Here is a 21,556-nt window from a genome sequence, read left to right as displayed (position 1 = left end):
TTTCTCTGCTGTGATGGCTGTCGTGCTAAGGTCATATGCTTAGACAAGCCATTGAAACTTTTTTTTACCTGTTTCCTTATTTGTAAAATGAGGATAATTATACTACCAGCCTCAGAAAGATGGTACTGTTAAGAAGACTGTTGCTAGAGTCCAGGTGAAAGATGCCAGAGGATTAGAAGGCAGAAGTAATTAAGGTTGGGAAAAAACGTGAACAGTTTAGAAGATAGTCCTAAAATGGAATGAACAGACTCGACCTCCCAATGGGTAAGGAAAATGGCACTCATGGTTCCAGCTTGAGTGATGTTTTCAACATTAGCTAAAACATGGTGTATGAAAGAAATAGGTCAAGAGATAAGTTTCCAGTGCCTTGCAGCTGTTAAAGGAATAAATGAGATAGAAGAACTCAGAAGCCCCACTTTCTAAAAGTGAAAGAATAAGTAAAATAATCTCACTCATTTGCAAGCCAGACAAATTCTGATGGTTCTGTCTTAAGCATCATCTGAAGGAAGAGAGGCTGTTAACTCATCTCTAAATGCCAGGTTTTGAGTGTTCACACAAGACCTCACACATGAGTGTTCACACATGCCAGGATGTGAATTCTTTTGTCTTAGGAAAACAGTCAGTAGACTCAAACAATCAAGAGGGAAAGAAGTGAACAATAAATTCAGTGTATTTTCTAGAGATTGAAGCTCCTATGAGAGAACATGAGTTAGTCAGTCCTTTGAACTTGCATATATATAATTTGATCATATCTCTTACTCTTTTATTGGGATAAAGATATATCATACTTGGCCCTATAAAAGAGGAACAGAATTTCTTTTTTATGATGTAATTTATATTCTCAAAGTCTTAATTCCAGGAATGTAAGCTTTTATCACAATAAGTAACCTGAAGTTACTATTTTAAGTATAATAAGGACACAGAAGGTTGTGTGGAAATACTTTCTGCACTAAATTCCCATGTCAACCACTGCACAAGAATTTTATTCGTACACAGCTGCAAAATGAGTAGTATGACCATTGCAGTTTTTATTTGTCCATTACTAATTTAGAAAGTGTCACTCTGGTGTGAATACAGAGCCATTGAGGAAAACTGAGATATTTGTTTTAACACCATAAAATAGACTACATTTTCCCTTTTACTTCTTAATATTGCACATTTTTATTAAGACCTGCAGAAATCTCTGTCCAAAAAGATTACTTTTTAAAATTGCATACTGAAGTCTCACCTAGGACTGCTACTTTTACATTTCTGATTATTTTTGATTTTGGGACTCTAATTCTATAGTATTCACACTGATTGCTAGGTATCTTTATATAATGCTTTTTCTCATTTTAACCTCTCCATTCACCATGGTGGTATTATAAGAGTTCATCAAGCAGATGTTAATATTGTAAGAATTCACCAATTAGATACACAGATATAAAGACCTTTTTTGTTTTTTAAGAGTCGGCTTCTGTCATGGAATCCTACCATTGAACTGCTTGGTGCATGGCCCAAGTTATTTTGCAAGTGTAGTTCCTAACTTCTTTGCCCCCACCTCACATTACAGGGATTTACGGAGACCAGTGGCTTCCTTTAGGCAATGCTATAGACCACACAACTGATTAGTTTTCTTGGCTTCTGTCATGGCATTTGAGCCAAATTCCACATGGAAAATTATATCTTGAGACATTTCAGTTTTCAAAATGTTTGTTCTTTTTCACTCCTGGCTCTGAATTTTTGTGTCATTGCTGCAAATCTGTTCAGCAATTATTTTTTTTCTTCTAGTAATTGTGGAAAATAAGAGCCCTCTGTAATACGTACAGTGAGTCACAAAACTTAGGTCTTGGATCTTGACTTAGACTTTTGGTAAAGTCATCATTTTTTTATTTGTTACCAAGTTCTTACACAAATTGCCTGTTTTGGTTATATATCAATATAATTGTCCAAGTGAAGTTAGTGCCTCCATAAAGGGCCTTATGTTTTGTATTTTATAAAGTCACTAATAAAAAAATCTGGTGTGTGGGGGGGAGGGGAGAATTATACATAACTATGTAGGTTTACATATATATATATATAAATGAATAATTTATTTCTATAAGTATTTACATACATTTATATATTTATGTAAATACTTCATATATATATATAAATGCAAGTTGTCTATGCATTTCCCATAAAAGTTTATACCTCTTTTTGATTGGTAGTTTTATAATTAACAATGGTATTAAAATAATCGTTTTGCTAAAGGAATCAAGAACATATTTTTATCGATAAAAGGATAATCGGAAATTTGAGTGATGGAATGGATAGCAAATTCATGACAAAATTTGAAGCATTTTTCCAATCATCAGCAATAAACAATTTGTCAAAGAAGCTGCCCAGATATGATATCATGTAATGACATTTCCCAGAAAAAGTGATGTGATGAAACATTTCCAAAAATATGGATGACTAGCACAGTACAAGGTTATGAAATAGGTGTTGTTGGCCAGGAGGAACTGTGACTTGTAGGCCATCACGGATGTGTAGGAGGAAGTTGGAGGCATATTTCTGAAGTTCTTGGAGCACCTACTTCATGAGCATTTAGACAGCATTTAAATGGAAACAAATGTGAAAACTCAACACAAAATTAATTATGCTGTATTGTTGGAAAAATGTTTTCTTTTGAGGTAAATGCAAAAGAAACTCAACTGTTAATTGATTTGTTTAACCCAAGAAATTGACCTTATTCTGCAGATCTTCCTGTCACAGGATGATGTTTAGGGAAATCTCACCACATGCAAAAAAATTTGCAAAAGTTGCAGTATTTAATTTCCCAAGTCTGGACTTTTTTGTACAAGTTGCTGGCAAGAATGTAGCAAATTATGATTACAATCAGTTGCTATCTATTTACTGAACAATTTTAATCAACACATAACCATGGTATACTTAAACATGTCAAATTTTACTGTGTAGCACACTTACATTGCCATATAAAAGTGGATCTTGCTTTCCATGCTGACAAACTGTTATGTGTGAGAAGCACTGAGCCCTAATTTAAACAAACTATAAAACGATAATATTTTTCCTTTTTTTTTTTTTTTGATGTTGCAGGTTATATGCAGAGCACTTGCTCTACCTCTGACCTAAATCGCCAGCAAATTACAGCATTCTTCAAGTTACAAACAAAAAACATAGCTGTGTGAGCTCCTTCTGCCACCAGAGTCTTTTGTTGTTAATGTTCTTTTTGCAGTACTAGGGATTGAACTTGGGGCTTCACACTTGCTATGCAAGTGCTCTAACTCTTGAGCCCTGCCCCCAGTCCAGCAGGGGACTCATCCTCACTTCCTGGCCATGGGGTACCTCCATCATTCCTGTTTCTCTGATGAAAGGTGTGGATTTCTGCCTCTAAGAATTCTATTTTAAAAAATAACAGCGAACATGACTAAGTTCACATTTCCCTCTCCTTGGACAACTAACCTGTGTGATATGACCTCAGCAGCTGCTTTCTCTGTTCACTTGTCCATGTGAGCTTTCAGTATCTTTGTGAGCATCTAGGACCCCTCCTGATTGGGTATAGTTCTGCATTTGTAGGGAAATTTCCAGTGTTTGCAAATTGAGATGGCCTGCTAGCAACAGGCAGAAAACCTAAATGAGTGAAGTGGAAGGGTGAAAGCTGAAATGCAGTCCTCCCACTGAGACAGCAAGAGGGAGTACTGGGGACTCTGGCAAACACTACAGTGCCTGCCCCATCTAGGGGAAGAGCTGCTGCCAACCTTACCCTATTACCGCCATGCGGTAAAGACAGCCAGGAGTCACTAGAACTTTCAGTTCTTACAAGAAGCCAGAGGTTCATTTATTTTTTATAAGTTCTCAAGATATTTTTCAATGTCTAATTTTTATTTTAACATTTTTCATTTCAGAAAATGGTGGGCACTTTCATGTATCTATCCATCACTAAATTTGTACTGCCTCAGCACCCTTGCCTGTTCCTCCTCCACTGATGATGTTGAAGTTCACATTTATTTACCTATAAATCATGCTGCATCAGCACATGTCCACCTAAAATAAATAAACAAAATAATTCCTTAACGTCTTCAAAACTTAGAGACTGTTCCCTTTTCCTCTGTTGCCCTAAAAATGGAGGCTTTATTTCTTTAGTTTATTATAATGGGAGTTCATACATGGTCTAGAATATGCTGTTTGGTTTATGTGTCTTTGACTTCATAGATTTTCCCCTTCATCTCTGTCTCTCCTTCCTGAATTTGTTTGTTGGAGTGACTTTGCTGTCCTGTAGAATTTTCCACACATTTCAGGCTGTCTGATTACATCCTTACTGTATTGCTTAATATGATCTCTTAATATGATCTAGAAGTTAGGGAAGAGGCTTAATTAGATCTAAATTCAGTTTTTCTGGCAAGAAAATTCATAGATAGTGGCATGGTACTTTAAAAAAATTTCTTTTGAGCCAGGGTATTGCTATATATCCCAAACTGGAATTGAGCTCCTGATACTTTTACTGAGTGCTTGGACTACAGCAATGAACCACCATGCCCAGCTGGCCTTATCTTTTTTCTAGGAATGCACAGTGTCTGGTTGTCTCTTTGTGATGGTCATGGCATATATCCTAAAATTCATAGGCAGCTTTAATATTTCAAGACTCTCTATTTGCCTCCCCCCAACACACACATATCTTGGGCTAAATGCAATCGCTGAGTCACCAGTTGAAGAATTATGATCTGTTAAAGTTCAGACTGGATTCCTGCTCATGTCTGGAACATTCTATGATTCATTTTAAGTAAGTGACTCCCACTGAGCCCATCCTGACACACGGAAAAAAATCTCACCAGATCTCCCCATTTGGTTTTATTATCATATGCCTCATTATACTAAGTGCACAAAGGAGAATTTCCGACATCAGAGGTCAGGTAGAGAGCAGTTCTAACAATACATGTCATTTGTTTGCACCAAACAAGTTACATCCTCCCATCAGGCAAGTAGGTCAAATATAAAATAAATATTTTACCTTTTCGGATAGAGAGTAGGCATTTCTGTTACTACTTTTGATTTGCATGGCCTCTGAATTCTTCATGTTGTATATGGAGGAAAATGATTTTGTATATCATACACATAGTTGAACCTAATTTCCATAGTGTTATTATCTTAGCTGCTGTTTGTATGGGTTGGATAGAGTGAGAGGAAGTAGATTGTGGATATTTAGATAAACATGATTGCAGAATGAACAAGGTGGGTAGACAATACAATATAGTGATTGGACATCTGGGGCTGAATATGGTTGATCCAGCTTTTCAGCTGTGTAGCTCTGGGGACCTTAACTCCATCTCTGAGTTTCCTTCTTTCTGCAATGGGGTAATAAGATTTCTCTACCTCATAGAGAGGATGCTAATAAGAACTAAAGGTTTGATATATGTTTACCAACTCTTGAGTAGCTTAATCCTGGCATCTTTTGTAGATAGCAAAGCCTTCTTTCTTATCTTTTGAGAAGAGTATGCTTTCAATTTTTTAAATAATAATACCCAACATAAAAAAATGGCAAACTAAAAAGTAACATAAAAATCGGTGTAATGTCCTTTGCAGTTTGGTATTATAACAGTATATTATATGTTTTTTTCTTCACAGCTTCTCTGCAGACATCAGGCACATATTTTCAGTGTGGAGCCAAGGGCTTAAAGTACAGAGTGAACATCTTGAATCTTGGCACTATATTCAAGAGTGAAATGCTCACATGGATAAACTGTACTTGAACACTGGGTCAAATCAGAGAGACACACTGGACTGTAGCAAACATGTTTCTATGTCTGAAAGGTTCATTTTTACCTAAATATGTGCAGAGTTCTGAACAACTCAGAAGTGATATCTACCCAGCTTGTTCTTTGGCACTCTCTCCAGCCTTTGAACTCTGATCACTGCATTTTGACCTTTTTAACTCTACTTTTTGCCTTTGTATAGACGAAGTCAATCAGAGAGTAGTTTGTTGGTTTTTAGAACATGTATTTGGAGACAATCAGGAAAAAAGGTTTATTTTGTCACTTAGCGCATCCTATTACAGTTGTAGATGGTGCCTGTCTTAAAATGGGCTGACAGGAATGCATTGAGACAAATTCCTGATGGGATGTTTGTTCCCTGTAAGCTGACATAGCCAGGTCAGGACAAGACCAGCAGAGTCACAGTGCCTCCTGTGTAAGAAATTCTGCTCAGCTATCAAAAGCCTTGGGACAAAGCAGGGATGAGAACTGTGGTCTTCAGTCTGAGCTGCTGTCACTGACTATGTCTCTGTTTACTTTGCAGGGTGTATGCCATGTACAATTCTGTAAAGGGATCCTGCTCCGAGCCAGTTAGCTTCACCACACACAGCTGTGCACCTGAGTGTCCTTTCCCTCCCAAGCTGGCACACAGGAGCAAAAGTTCACTAACTTTGCAGTGGAAGGTAGGTAGCTGAAAGTGTCAAGAACCTTCTCAAATTAATGTCAGACCATGGCCATTTGAAATATTTTTTTCCGTTTTGTGGTAGTATTTGGTTTTCTACAGAGTAACTTGGTGAAATCAATTATTGTGATACCAAAAATTGCCATTTCTATGAAAATTAGGCAAAGGGTTCAGAAGAGAGATCTGCAGAATCCAGCTTTCACTTTTTTTTTTTTTGGCAAGGAAATATAGTAGATATCCTAGGATCATAGCTAATAAGTGATACAAATGCTTAAAATAGCTAAGTCTCACCACTTTCTAATAACATAGTTAATTTCAACAAACATTTGATTTCTTGCACATGCCATTTTTATAAGGAGCGATTGAGAGATAAAGTAGGTTTAGGCTTCTTTCAGAGATAATGCTGAAATATTTAGTATTTAAAACTTCCCAGAATTTATAGTGTTCCAAACTATATTAATACCTCATTAATTTTCACTAATTAGTCTTTAGATCAGTCAGGATAACTAAAGGCTGAATTAGTAGTTCTTGTGAAATACAGTGTGCTAGCTAAAAATAACTGTTCCCAAAGAAGGGACCCTATTATTCCTTTTCAAAAGTGTGTCATTAGCCTGTTCATCATAGTTGTGTGTTTGCAAGAAAATAGATTGCTATCAAGATCAATACTAATTATTTCTATATTTTAATATTTTAAATATAGTTTAAAATGCAAAATAGGTAAAGATAATGAAATTTTATGGTTGGGGGAGGATATAATGTGTGAATGAGATAAGATGGTTGGGAAGATCTGTGGAGAGTAGTGGTTAGCGTCAAAGCATGGGCTTCTCTTTATCCTTGTGTGCAGGCAGCCACGCTCTCATAGCCAGTGGCCAACATTGAGGGTGTTTTTTGGGACAGAGGCTCAGTTTGAACTGGCTTAGAATCTGAACTATTTTATTTTCCTTCCTGGCTTCCAGGGATAATCCAGGTCAGTGATTTCCCACCTTTTCAGAGTTTTAACACCCAACTGGTCATCATTGCTTAATTCCTTAGCAAATATACATCCATTAAAAAATATGTTCACTTATACTTATGTATATATGTATATATATATATATATATATATTTTCTTAAGGAAAGAATTGAAATCCATTTATATTGAAAGATTATCAGAGGGACCCCGGGGTCTTACAAACCTAAAGTTGGGAATCACTGATGTATTCTCTGCTTAATACCTGGATGAAATTCGGATCTCAGGCAGACCGGCAACGTCACGAAAGAGTTCAGTTGTGAATCAGAAATATACTTTTGTTCCATTCAGTAATATGCAACCATGAAACTCCTGGATTCAGCTCAGTTTTCACTTAAATGTCCTTAGTACAGACTTCCTGGTCATAGTGCTACAAATAAGGCTTGAGGACAAGGGACATTCTCTGGATATGACCCTGTTGTTGACTCCACAGGCACAGAGCTAAAGATCTCCTGGTGGCCTGTCAGTCAGCATCACTTACAGTTTACCCAGGAGATGAGGCAGAGCAAAAACAAGTCAGAGAACCAGCCCTAGGAATTAGGGGATTAGCCATAGGGCAGGATACCACTAAAGGATCTACTTGAGAGGATCAAAGAATGTTACTTATGTATATATGGAGATAGCAAAAAGAATCCCACCAGGGGAATTAAGGTAATATAATAGAGAGGGTGAACCTGCTCAAAGTATACCGTATGCATTTATGGCATTTCCTCATGAAACCCCTTAAACTATTAATGAATTCTAAATTTTTTAAAAAGAATACTTTCTAGAGGAACTTATGAACCTTTGTAAATATAGTTCACTTCTTGGAAACAGATCCACATCTGAAACTTTGCCAGTTATTTAGAAGTTTAAATGCATCCCTATTCTGTCCTCCAGCTTGAGCCCACAGTGCTCCGGACACCCCTCTGTGGTCCACCTTCTAACAGGTCTAAGTCTGAAAAGCACTCCTTTCTCCAGAGTTCCCCTCCCATGGTTTAAAACCCATTTCCCAATGAAACAGATTTCCTAAAAGGAAAGCAAATGACGTACCTTCTATTTTGAATATGTGAAGGCCTAATAGTATCTGGTAATGTTTCCAGAGGATCTCATATTCCTAATTTTTTTTGTTGTTTATTTTTTAAAGAGGGAACCTTGATGTTACAGATGATCTTATAATCCTAAAAAAAGCTGCATGGGTAAAGTTACCATAATACAGACTTGCTTGTCTCACCTAGATCCTCAGTAGTATCTGTGTTTCTCAGAGGTATTTTTTTGCCCTCTTGAGTTGAACTTGAAGTGACTTTTCAGTTTTATCCCCAGAGGAAGTAGAGCACAGTATGGGCATGTGAGTGGAGGTGGTGGGAGAAGCAGATTTGGACATTTGTGGGGGGTGGTTGCCTAGTAATGAGGGCAGTCATGGTTGAGTTGTACTGCAGTTGGTATGTGACAGTGCTTGTCCAGAATCATGCAGGAGTTGCAGAGTCTGAGGGGAGAGCGCAGAGCTGTGGATTAAAATCAAGTTGGTAGCTCGTAACTGTTGGCTGTGAACAACTTTCTCCAATCTCATTTTGTTACTATTTTTTTTTTTTAGGCTCCAATTGACAATGGTTCAAAAATCACCAACTACCTTTTAGAATGGGATGAGGTAAGCATGTTTTCAGATTCATCCATCTAAAATACCATTTCAAAAATAAAATTGCTGAACAAATATCATCTTATTCTTTTATGAGACTTGTTGAACACAGAGAAAAGGAATATAAGTAAAGAAAAATGTAAATCAATAGCTATTGACTTTGGAAAAGGAAGATGGATTGAAGCACTGTAATGAATTGTGCTTTAAATGTATTTATCTGGCTTATTTACAAGCAATGCTATGAAAGAAAAGGCAAGGTCTTACCTGTTTTGAGTCTCTAGTGCCTTACCAGGTATTAATTGGTGGTAATAATTGACCGCTTTGCCATTTTGACTGCTGAGATGGTTTTGATAACATAAAGCACTAAGGTTGGGAAACTTTGCCTTCCCTTTTTGGAATGTGGTGTGCATACTCTGGTGTTGGCCTGGTGAGTGTTCTCTGTGCAAGAGTGGAACGGTGCATGGAGGTCTCACTCTACCCATGTGTGAGCACTGTGAGTCAGATCATGCTGCAGCAGGTCCCTCAGTGCTGTCTGTTAGAGGCCCTGGGATGATATCCACAATAGAGTCTCCCTGCCCTCAAAGCTGCTCTGCCAACTGGTGACCCAGGGCACCTTGTGAATGCCACACACATAGTCGCAGCAAGAAATAGCCTTTTGTTTCTAAAAAGCAACTGTGATTTTTTTGTTGTTGTTGTTCCTGTACAGATTAATTCCATTCATTCATTTGCCCTTGTTTTATTCTTTCTGGGGTTGAGCAAATAGGCTAAGGATTTTAACAGAAAATTTGGAATTGGAGAAGAAATGCAAGTTTAGCTATTGTTTGTGGTTTAAATTTGGGGAGGATTGAAAAATTTAGAATATAGGCTTAAGCAAAAAGTGACTTGTCAAGTATAGAAAAATATTTTAGTCAAATGTAAAAGGAAAACTGTATGAAGTTCTTATGATGGAATTTGAATAGGAAAGAGGGGCACTTCATTGCTTTCTGCACAAGCATGTTTTTCCCACCTCAATTGCATCTGAACAGTTTGAGTTGCAGGTTACGAAAGACAATGATCTGTTGCTATTCAGATAGCACATGTGTACAGATTAGTGAAATCTTAGACTTATCCAGAATGCTTTACAGATTAGGTAGATTTCATTTTAAAGTTGTTTGATTAGAAAATGAAACCACCTCTTTAGTCCTTACAGATTTTTACAGAAAGGCAAGAAAGTTGGAAAGGAACTTGGCTGAGCTGTAAGCATGTAATAACAGCTTCCCTTCTCCTCTCCTTCATATAGATGAGTGAGAACTCAATGTAAGTTGGTTTTTATGTGTTGATTTGTTGTCTTGACCAGATCTTGTTTTCTCATGTCTTGGCATTTTATATCAAGGAACAGTTTAGCAGCAAAGTGGAGACTGTTCTTCTTTTCAGATTTTGGAGGGCAGATTTTGTGTGTGTCCATGTTGTTTGCTACTTCTCAACCGGAAACATGACCAGCTACGTCCAGGAAGGTCACTGATGTTGAGTAGTTGAGTGGGAAGCCTCCAAGGGAAGCCCTAGTGCTGCAGGAGATAGCAATGGTGACTCAGCTGCTCCCCACTTTCCTTGAGACTTGAAATGCAAGTATCCTGGCATGATGCTGAGAGGCAATGGGTCACAGCCTCTGGTGCAAAGCAGAGGCCACCATAGTGACCCATTATGCTCAGAGTCCCACTGTGGACTAGGAATCACAAAATGGTCAATGGTTGGTTTGAAGCCTGTCTTTTCCCTGCCTGATCTTATTCCATCTTTTCCATCTTAATTCCATCCTCTCTCTGCCTTCTTTTTTTCCTCTTTCTCTTTCCTTTCCTTTCAAATTCATGCTGGTGTTGGCTCATCTGAATTCTGCTGGGGATTCCAGGTCACCTCTCACTTACCACAAACCCTTTGCCAATACAGGACTCTTTCTATGTTCTACTTCTTAATGTTCACCTTTTCAAATAACAGCTGGAACCCAGAGCTCGTGAGGTGTTCTCTTGCCATAAGGTGCCATCCCTGGCAACAGAGGACGATTGTAAGAAGACCAGGAGGGGAGCTGGTGGCTGTGTTTCCGGGTTTATACTAGCAGGTTGATTTCACCATCAGCTAGTGTGCTTTTTTGTCTGTGAGCTTTGCAAAGCAGATTATTTTCGTTCATCTTCTTCAGAGCAGAGAGTATTTTGGAATCTTTCTCACTCTTGTTTGGAAACTCATTTATTATTTCAGCACTTGTGAAATATACCCTTCAGTGCCTCAATATCGTGAATTGGCCTGTGAGGGATATATGACAGGAAAGATAATGTCCTTAGTGTGAAAACTAAAAAAGTTAATGGATGCTAATCCTCTTGTGCTTTTGAACGGATACAGATAAAACAAACTTGACCTCATGTGTCCCAAGTTTTTCTGGACAGTAGTTAATTTACTCTATATCATACTTTTGTTCTTTTCAGTCCCCCTACAAAGATTTTAAATGGTTCCATTGAGTTTCCTAGCAATGAGAATACATGTTGTAGTGACTAGTTCATTCCTGCTGATCCCATGAAGTGAAGTTTCTTACCAGTCTGGTGGTCTGAGATTCTAAATTTGGATATAAGCTGAGGGTCAGTAGCTCACTTATGGGTCTTTGAGTCCTGTATTCCTATGTTACGCATTGCTTCAAGGAAGGAAAACTAATGTTCAAACAAGGAGAGCAGCACTTGGTTATAGAAGTGTGAACTTATGAGGTCCTGGCTATCCCTCTGACACCTTCTGTTGGTAAATTCTAGAGCCAGGCAAACCTGCACCAAGGACTATTCCCAGACTCTACCCCGCTAGAATGCAATGGTGCCGGAGATGAAAATGGGGAGTTTTGCGTAATCATCTCCCACTCCCACAAGTCAAAGCTCCCATCTCCTCTATGAGCACATCTGCCCTAGCCACAAACCCATAGTTTCTCTGTTGTCCAGGGACAGCACAAACAAAAAAGGTATAGAAAGATTGTGGGGTGTGTGGGGAACAACTGTCCCAGAGGAACATGGGTGAGTCCCACAGGAGGTTTTGCGCAGGAAGACCCCTACTCTGTCTCTTCTGAGAATCACGACTTTTAGGTGAGGTTGCCCCATCCACAAGTATGCCACCACTAATGTCTGGTGTCCATTGTGACCCCAGATTTTTAAGTATAGCAGTACTAGTTAGAGTTTCAGAAAACTTTGTTCTTTTGCTCAATTTGTAATCACCATTCAAATTAGATGATTAGTGTAAAATTTTGAACATGTTGATAAAATTACAGTGCAGGGCATCTAGCCCACATTTCAAGCCCCTCAGAAAAAGTCTTTCATGAATGAAAAAGCAGCAGCATTTGTGTCTGCTAGGGTTGACAGTGCCATGCTGAATTGACTTTGGCAAGATCGCCTTTGTTAGTAGCTATCCACATGCTGGTCTCTTAAGACCCAGCGCAAGTGAAACTGAGACTCTAGGAGGGAAACAGAAAACAAAACTGTGGCATAGTGCAGGAGGACGTACATATACCGTCTCTCATTCAAGTTCATTATCATTAGTTTCACCTCATAGTTGCATAGAATTCACTCAAAACTTAGTTCTATAAGAGTTAGCTACCTGTTTGTCTCCACCAATAACTAATTAGGTAACCTCTTAATTTTTAAGCCAGTGTGGAATAACTGACTACGAAATAGTAATGATGAGCAACTAAAAATGGAACATTTAAATATGATTGCTGTACACTGTGTAGATATATGAAAATAGCAGAATGTAACCCACTAAACACAGTTAGGAATGAGGGTGGGGAGAGATGTGGTTCAGAAAGAACAATATAGATGGTGTAAATTTGATGAAAGTATATGAGATGCATGTATATAAATACCGCAATGAAACTCCTTTGTACAGTTAATTTGTGCTAATTTAAAAAACATCCAAAAAGTGAAGCATCCAGGTGTCCCTAGTTTTTCAGCTATGTTATCAGTTTCAGTTTCCACCTGCCATGTATCAGTTACTTGAAATGGTATGAATTTTCCTGGCCAAGGAGCCATGCTTGGTGGCCCACATGAGTTTTATAGTTCAAAGATATGGGATTTAAGAGCAGGCCCTGCATTTTGTAAATCTCTGCCCACTGATTCCTCCCTCGAGAGATTCCCTATTACAAGCAGAAAGGAAGAGGTCATTTTCTTTTTCTAAAAAATATTTTTGGCGGTTCTTGGAGTTGAACTCAGGGCCTCGCACTTACTAAGCAAGTACTTTAACCACTTGAGCTGCTCCCCGCCCCCAGATCTTTTTGCTTTGGTTATTTTTGAGATAGGGTCTCTATGCCCAGGCCAGCCTGGACTGCAATTCTCCTATTTGTGCTTCTCTACTTAGCTAGGATGACAGGCGTGGACCACCACAACCAGCCATTGGTTGAAATGGGGTCTTGCGAACCCCACCCCACCCCACACACGCACACCCCTGAGCTGGCCTCAAACTCCAATCTTCCTAATCTCCACCTCCCAAATAGCTAGGATTACAGGTTTGAACCACAACCCCCAGCCTATTTTTATTTTATCTTATTTCTTTGCAGTACTGAGAATTGAACTCAGAATCTCTTGCTTACTAGGCAGGCATTCTACTACTCACTGAGTCCCAGAATGTCATTTTCAAGGCAGTTTTCTACTTGATATTGGTAGATTAATTTCTTTCTGATCACATTGTACCTTAACCTCCATGTTTGCATTTTAATTCACAAGTAGTTGTCATTCTGGCAAAAAGCAGGTCTGAAACTCTTTAAGGGTTTGTTTCAGCTAGGTTTAAATATTATACCCAGTGATGACTTAAAAAAAAAAAAACTTGGAGAAAAGCTTAACGTTTTTTTCAAACAGCAAAAACAAACCTAAAGGATGGATTTTCTCTTTCCCACGGAGAGTGAGTGGGAGGGGAAGGCGGAACGGTGCTGAGGCTCACTGTCCTTTGGGCTGCCCCAAGCTAATTACTTTGATGCCTGTTCCCTCCTTGGGCACCTTTTCCGGCTACCTCACCCCTTGTGTTGCTTCTTGATTGACAGCATATCAGCATCTACTAGGGTTTTTCTCTCAAGAAACCATTCAGGAAGGATTGAGGATATAGCGTCCTCTAGGGTAGGAAGGAGCCTTTAGGAAAAAGACTTGGGAACCTTTAGATGGAACCTTTCATAACTGCCCACCCAGTCTGATTTAAGGTCCACAAATGGATAGTAATTTTTCCTTTTCTTTGAAAACTTGAAAAAAGTAGTATATTTCATGGTCACATAGGAACTTTTTTATTTTAGAACAAGAAGAACGAGTCCTATAAAGGATCCATTGATGGAAACTTAGCTTGTAAGTTATAGTCTCAGATAACCGCTCTGCATTTGTGCCATATAGAATACTGCCTGGCATTGTTGGAGCTGGTCACTCAGAGAGAATGCAAGTCTCTGAAGGTCGTGCTGTGAATATGTGGCATGGTTCATAGTGAAGGTACTTACCAATGCTACAGTGCTCACCTAGAGAGGCCTGGATTAATGGTCTGTATAGCTTCTAACTGATCATAGCACCTCAGTTTAACCCTGGAGTCTCATCTCTCTGCCTAATGTTATTTATCTCTGGGTGTGTCAGGGTTGGATGAGATAACTTGGACAATAGCAGATTCACTGTAATCATTCCTCATTGTTGATGCAAGTCTGCCTCAGCAGATGTTAAGATCTGAGGTAGAAAAGTCAGCAATTGGAAGGATTGTGAAGGAATCTGACCCTTTTCTGCTAGAATTTAAATAGGAGCCCTGAGGTTTGTGTTGCTGGTTTGAACTAAACAAAAACTGGTATCAGTGCCATATATAGATGTTAGTATGCTTTAGCTTAACTTCCGGCCATGACATGTAAGCAACATGTGGAAGATCCAGAAAAAAATCACTTTGTGGGTATGAGAGTAGCAGAGTTCCCAAGACTCTTCCTGTGACTCAGCTAGCTCAGAAAGTAAGTTCACATCTGGGTTCCTGGTGACTAATTAGCCAACACAGCTGTGAAACTAAGAATGAACTAACCACAGAAATCAAGGGAAGCATAATGTTAAGTCAAGAGGACAGAAAAGGCTAGCAGCAGGTAGAGTCTGTAAGCCCCTAGGGAGCCATTAGCAGACCAGGACAGGCCACACACTGCAGTTCTGCTGCAGAAGCCTGCTGGAGTGGTGGCCAGCCCACAGGTAGCTCTCGAACATCAAATTCAGGAGGACTCAGCCTACTTATTGAAAGATTGAGCTGGCCCTGTAGGAGGAATTTGGTAACTGGTTTATCAGTCAGATCAATGTGCAGCTTGGGTGTTGAGTAGCTGCTGCTGTTGATAATTTCTCCCAAGTGAGTCTTGTCGTCAGGGAATTTGCACATGACTTTTGTGGTCAGCCAACAGCCATTCTAGAAATGAAGGGAAGTAGAGCATTAGCGAGCAGAGTACCTTCCTAGGTTCCATGGAATGGCTGAGGAGAGCTTCCCCTGACTCTGTCTCTGTGACACACCACATTGCCTTAGGTTGAACAATGTGTTGGCTCCATGAAGAATACTAGGAAGGCCGGTTCCCTTTCCCCAACCCAACACTATTGCCTGGCTGGAATATAGTAGGAAAGTGCCACTTGCCCAGGCCCATGTGGTCTTAATGACTGCACGTATAGGATTTGGGGAATAGGGTCTTGGGTCCATTTGGCACTCTATCCATCAGAGGCCATCTTTCACACCAGTGCTGTAAGCTGCAATTGTGACCTGGCAGAGTGGCAGTGTTTGCTGTATCATGGACCTTCGCTGCCACACCAAGGGTGGTTTCAGAGAGCCAGGGGAATTGCTGCCCCACTAAAGCTGCAGGTGAAACAAACTAGGCCAGAAGACTTTAGAACTCCAAGGTGAAAGGCAGCTAAGAGGAACCACTCTTTTAGGGTCCTCGGCCTCAGGCACGGCATATCCAATGTGGACTCTTCATCCTTTTACCCAGATATCACAGGTCTGCAGGGCGGGGTTGTGGGTTTGGGCAGCTAACTTCATGGAAGAGCTTCTGTCTGAAATTAAATCACAAATATTCGTCTTGGTTCCTGGCACCCAATTTCTCAATTTGTGTATGTTGTGCCTGCTGGTTGCCAGCTGGAAGGCAGCCACCGTGGGCCTTGGCTAGGCAGATGTATAAAGCCTATCCATCCCTTGGTTTATCTGGAAGTTGTGAGGCAGCTTGTTCTAAAGGTACCTGCTCTGCTTCTTTCCTCCCTTTTCCTTGAGACAATCTCAACATCATCTTGCTCTTATCAAAAAACTTGACCCTAAATGAATCCTAAATATGGAGACATATTTAGGAAAATTGGGTTAGCTTATTTAAATCAGAGGGACGTAGTGATTATCCCACTAACAAGGCAGCTGGTGTTCCAGTGGATAAAATGCACAAGGTGTTTATTTAGTAACATGCAAGCACAAACCATCCTGTCCTCCTTTCTTACCTTTGAGAGGGTCTTCTGTGCCAGTGTGCTCAGTAAAGTAGAAGAGGCACCACTGTGTGGACAGTAGGGCTTGGTGCAAGGAACCTCTGACTTCACCCAGAAATGGAGTGTCCCCACCTTGCCATTATGAACCCTGTTGGATATGTAGCTAACTGAACACATACATACTCTTTTATTTCTTAAGCCAATATTTAGCTTTGATGTTTCAGAGGGTCAGCCAGTGCTGGAACAACTTCTAAATATAGATGGACAAGCAGACTAAATCTTAGAGCCTGGCGCTAGTTCAGCTGGCCAATTCAACTTTATTTTTCATTTGATTTATCATTACATTTCTGACAAGTTGAACTATGCTGCTAAAAAGAGTGCCCAGCCCAGCACTTCACCCATGTCTGGATCCAGCAGTCATGGGCCACAGGCATGCAACAGTTGATGACCACATTCAGGGAACTTATATAGCAGGTAGCTTTCCACCCTGGTAAGTGCAGCTCAGAAAGGCAGCTCTACCTAAGAGCACCTGCAAGAGAAGGACGGCAGTGGAAAGAGACCACAAATCACAAAAATATCAGAACGGCTATAAACATGTGACCCGAGGGGCCCAGCTTACTCTGACGTCTATCATCCTTGTGTTGGCCATTCTTATTTTTGTGCCAGTAATGAAGTTGTTGTAAATAGGAAGAGGAAGGATTGTTTCCAACTGATTAATTGCAATTAAAAATACCAGCCAACTTTATCCATTCAGGCCAGTAGTACTGGAAATACCCACTTCCAAGTGTTGTTTGCACCAGGCTAATGGGAACATTCACCAGGACAACCACAGCCCCCTCAATCTAAAGGATCACTGTACGGAACACTGTAGCCTGAATTAGCTGGGATACATGTGAATTACTTGTATGAAATTGGCCGTGGAGGAATAAAGTTCCTTAACCAGAAGTCAGCCCATTTAGAGAATTCATCTTCCCAAGGGCCGAGGACACCTGTCGTGAAGATACGACGTTAGAAGAGAAGAAAAACCAACTTGAAAACACTTTTCTTGTGTTCAGTCTTTCTGTTACATTCTTTTACAAATCAACACAAATATGTTTTAAAAGATATTTTTTACTTTAAAAATTAGTCACATGTTATGAACTGAATCAAATATTTTTGCATACATAGCTACCAGTTTCAGACAGGCAGGCCCATCTGTAAATTGCTTTCTCCCCTGGAACTCTTTTCCATTATATGTTTGTAAACAGATATCCCAAGAAGGATGGAAACCTGGAATATGGGGAGTTCCTATTTATAGACCTGATTTTATTTGTTCACCCTTGTGGTCTGAGGCTGTGCCATACCTTAAGACATTTCAAAAGACTATTACATATCTGTTTTAAAGTCTCTTCAGGGTTCTTCAAACTTGGGACAGCATTATTTAAAAATATTTTATTTATTTATTTATTTATTTTGGTAGTACTGGGGTTTGAACTCAGGGCTTCATTCTCACTAGGCAGGTGCTCTGCTGCTTGATCCATACCTTCATCCCTTTTTGCTGTAATTATTTTTAAGATAGGGTCTCACTTTTTACCCTAGCCAGCCTGAACTGAAATCCTCCTATTTTTGCTTCCCCATGTAGTTGGGATGATAGGCATATACCACCATGCCCAGCCTTTTCTGTTGAGATGACTGAGTCTTGCAAACTTTTTTTTCTTCTTTTTTTTTTTTTTTTACCCCCCAGGCTGGCCTGGAACTTCTATTCTCTCAATAGAAGAACAATCAGCCTCCCAAGTAGCTAGGACTAGAGGCTTGAGCCATTAGCTCCCAACCAAAAATCTTAATTTAGTCTAAAATGTTAATTCTACAAGATGAGGTAACTGCATTGCCCTTGATTAACAATTTTGCTTGGTCTTTGTTGTCTAGGAGTCTGGTTACATTTTTAGCTTCTACAATAATTTTTAAAATGATCTTAACTTTGATTGAGGACGTTGAGGAAAAGTCAGACATACTAAGGGCTTATAGACAAGAGAACCCTTCATTCAGGCTAACATGCCTATTCTACTCCCTCATCTCCTGTTTGTAATGCAGCAGAAATTTATAAGAATTTTCTAAAATTCAGAGAGTAAAACTTCATACTGAAAATACATATGGACATTGGAACAGATGAGTATAATATCATATAACAAACTACCTCAAAACTTAGTGGCTTAAAACAGTCACTTTCTTATGCTCATGAATTCTGGACTAGGGATTGCACTGGGCACCAGGAATGGCTAGCCAGATCTGTAATGTCTGGAGTTTCAGCTGGGATGGCTCATTGACTGGGGTCTGGAGTCTCCTGAAGCGACTTCACTCCCAAGTCTCAACAAGGTCAGTGCTGAGTTTGGGTGGACAAGATCTGGAGTTCTTTAGAGCCCTTTTCATGTAACCTGTTGCTCACAGCGTGGCAGCTTCAGGGTGGTCATAATTGTGAAGTGAATGTCCCTGGTAAAAAGGCTTTGTCATCTTTTTCATACCCAGCCTTGCAAGTCAGACCCAGCTTCATTTCTATTCCATTCTTTTGGTTGCAAGAGAGTCACAAACCTTCCCACATTCAAGGGAAAGGGACATAGACTTTATTCCTCAATGCATAAATAATCAAAAGAATTTTTAGACATATTTAAAATTACCACATTGCAATACAGGCTTCCCTTGACTTCTTTTAGTCCTAAGAAACATCAGCAGATGTTTTCTTCTTTATCTTTGCATAGCACCTGTGGTGCTCAGGTACCACACATTAAGACTATTAGAAACAAGGTCATAAGACTTGGAAGTACAACATGTCTGTTTTTTCCTAGTCCTTCTCCTCTGAGCATTCTGGAGAAAGGAAGAAGGAAGAAAAATGTGTGCTCAGAAATGTAGTGAAAGGACAAGACCCCAACCTTGTATCCAGTACTGCCCAGCTAGCCGGTGGATGTGCCTCACAGGAACTCAGTTAGCATAGAAACACTCTATACCTGTGTCCTGGACATAAACAGTTACTACCATTAGTGTCTGGGCCTCAGTTGTTGCACTTGAAAATCAGGATCATTTGTCCTGTTGCTCTTGGTGGCTCAGTAGTTCAGTAAAGCATTTTGCTTTCTTTTCTTTCTTTTTTTTTGAGGAAGTATAATTTACTTTTTTTGAGGGTATAATCTTTAATTAGTAGCTAATTTTATTTTAACTATAGACTAGAAAAAAGTGAGAAAATATTCAAGTAGATAATAAAAGACAAATTCCTTAAAATGTTTTAAATATTTTGTTTGTAATTTACCCTCAAATTTCATTTTATAGTTTATGTGTGTATGAAAATGTCATAATGAAACTCATTATTTTATATAATTAGTAGACACTGTTATTTATAAAAAAGAATGACGTAATTTCTGGAAAGGCATTTTTTTCCCCATTGGGGAAAAAGAGCTTTGTCCTTGAATTCATTGTCTCATCTTAAAAGTGTTTCCAGGGTCAGTCGTCCCCTAAGACATAGTATAAGAACCTACATTTTAAATACTACCCAAGCTCCGTTCCTTCACCCTGCCTTTCTGTGATTGGGCCCATTTACAGTCTGAGAAAAGTTGGAAGTTATTACCATTCTTCAGAATTTTGCAAGAACTATGTAGGACCCAGAACAACATCTGGACTCTCATTATTAGAACTTGTTACCAAATGCATGGCCCTTCTTAAAAGTAAGCAAGGATGAGGATCAGAGGGGTGGCAGCTGCTGATAGGTGGGTCATGTCCTGTGTTACAAGGTTGGGACTATGTCCCAAAGGTGGTGACTGCTTTTAGTTTGTGAGTCTAAAATGAAAAAAGGCACTTGCTTGCCCAGGTTCAGATAAATGAGATGTCCAGCCTAGGACAGGTGGCAAATAGAGTTGCAATGACATCAGGGAACTGGACCACTCAAAGTACACTGGAGTGCATGCAGAATGAGCCTACATGTGGATAGCATACAATGGATTTTTGTTCAGTGATAAGAAAGAGGATAAAGAGGCAAAGCCGGGAGCTCTGGACTGGGAAGGAGGATCTGACATATGCTGTGAACATGAGCCAATTGGCTGGCAATTCTGAGTCCTTCCTAGAGAGCAGTTTTGACCAGGAGTAGAGAGCAAGCAGCTAGGCCCTGGTCAGAAAACAGTCCCCCAGGGTGATGAACAGGCTGGGGCCGGGTGTGGAATGCTAATAGAATAGCAAAGAGCTGTGAATTCAGAGTGGGAAGAGGCAAACTCAGCTTGGGAAAAGGAAATAGTCCAGGTTCATAAAGCCTTCTCCATGCCAAATTAAGCACCTGGAGGTTCATCGGCACACAGATGGTTTGTGCTCCAAGATTTCTTCACATTCTAGTAAAGATTAACCTTGCCCCTGAATGAACTCAAAGTGAGCTGTAGAAACAAGCGTTGGGGCATGCCTAAGATTATGAAATGGAAACAAGCCAGTGAACCCTGAAAGTCTGCCCTTTTTTGGCTCACAGACTCTGGCAGTGAAGTTAGGCCAGAACACAGCTAGAGATTATTTTGGTTCATGTCAAAGTAGGTCATTAGCCTAGTGGCTAGGTCTGCTCCAGATTGACCAGTTGTGTGGGCTTTGAGCCTTCTCTCACCATTTCCTCCATTTGGAGTGTTTTCTTTCCTTCCCTACCAACAGCAGGAGCTCCAGAGTTCATCCTTGAAGGGTTTGGATCACTCATTGTTTATGCACTCCAAACCGGATCTAACAAGACACAGAGAGTCCAGGTGCTGCCACCTTGTGGGCCTGCCCTTTGAGTCTCTCAGCTCTTACTCTTCTCTGTGTGCCACACCACAAGTGGCCTGGTATCAATGGCTGGTCAGAATTAGGCCTGGCCATGGCTGTCCCTGCTGCCTGTGTCTGACCAGATTGTTAATGACAGCAAGCCTAAAATGTGTCAGGATATCACCCACTTCCATTAAAGCCACATTTTAGTAGAACTTTATAAAAGGCTGAACTTACTAAAAAGTCAGTTTCCAGGTAGCTCCTACCATCTACTTGGGAGGCAGAGATTGGGAGGATTGTAGTTCAAGGCCAGCCTGGGCATAAAACTAGCAAGACCCCATCTCAACCAACAAGGTG

At 39.9% G+C, this 21,556-nt stretch overlaps 1 protein-coding gene across 6 annotated transcripts in view; it reads left to right on the top strand.

The window, feature by feature from the left end:
* Window positions 1–21,556, top strand: part of Fndc3b (fibronectin type III domain containing 3B) — a 341,149-nt gene that overhangs the window by 252,940 nt on the left and 66,653 nt on the right. For all 6 annotated transcript variants that reach the window (XM_074073772.1, XM_074073773.1, XM_020176870.2 and 3 more), the window contains exons 10-11: window positions 6,274–6,412; window positions 8,994–9,047. In XM_074073772.1, coding sequence (XP_073929873.1) covers window positions 6,274–6,412; window positions 8,994–9,047 — 193 coding nt within the window. The remainder of the gene's footprint in view (window positions 1–6,273; window positions 6,413–8,993; window positions 9,048–21,556) is intronic.

The sequence above is a fragment of the Castor canadensis genome, chromosome 5 (assembly GCF_047511655.1).
Source record: "Castor canadensis chromosome 5, mCasCan1.hap1v2, whole genome shotgun sequence".
Lineage (NCBI taxonomy): Eukaryota > Metazoa > Chordata > Mammalia > Rodentia > Castoridae > Castor > Castor canadensis.
The sequence above is the reverse complement of the archived record's forward strand: the minus strand, read 5'-3'. Positions and strand labels throughout refer to the sequence as shown.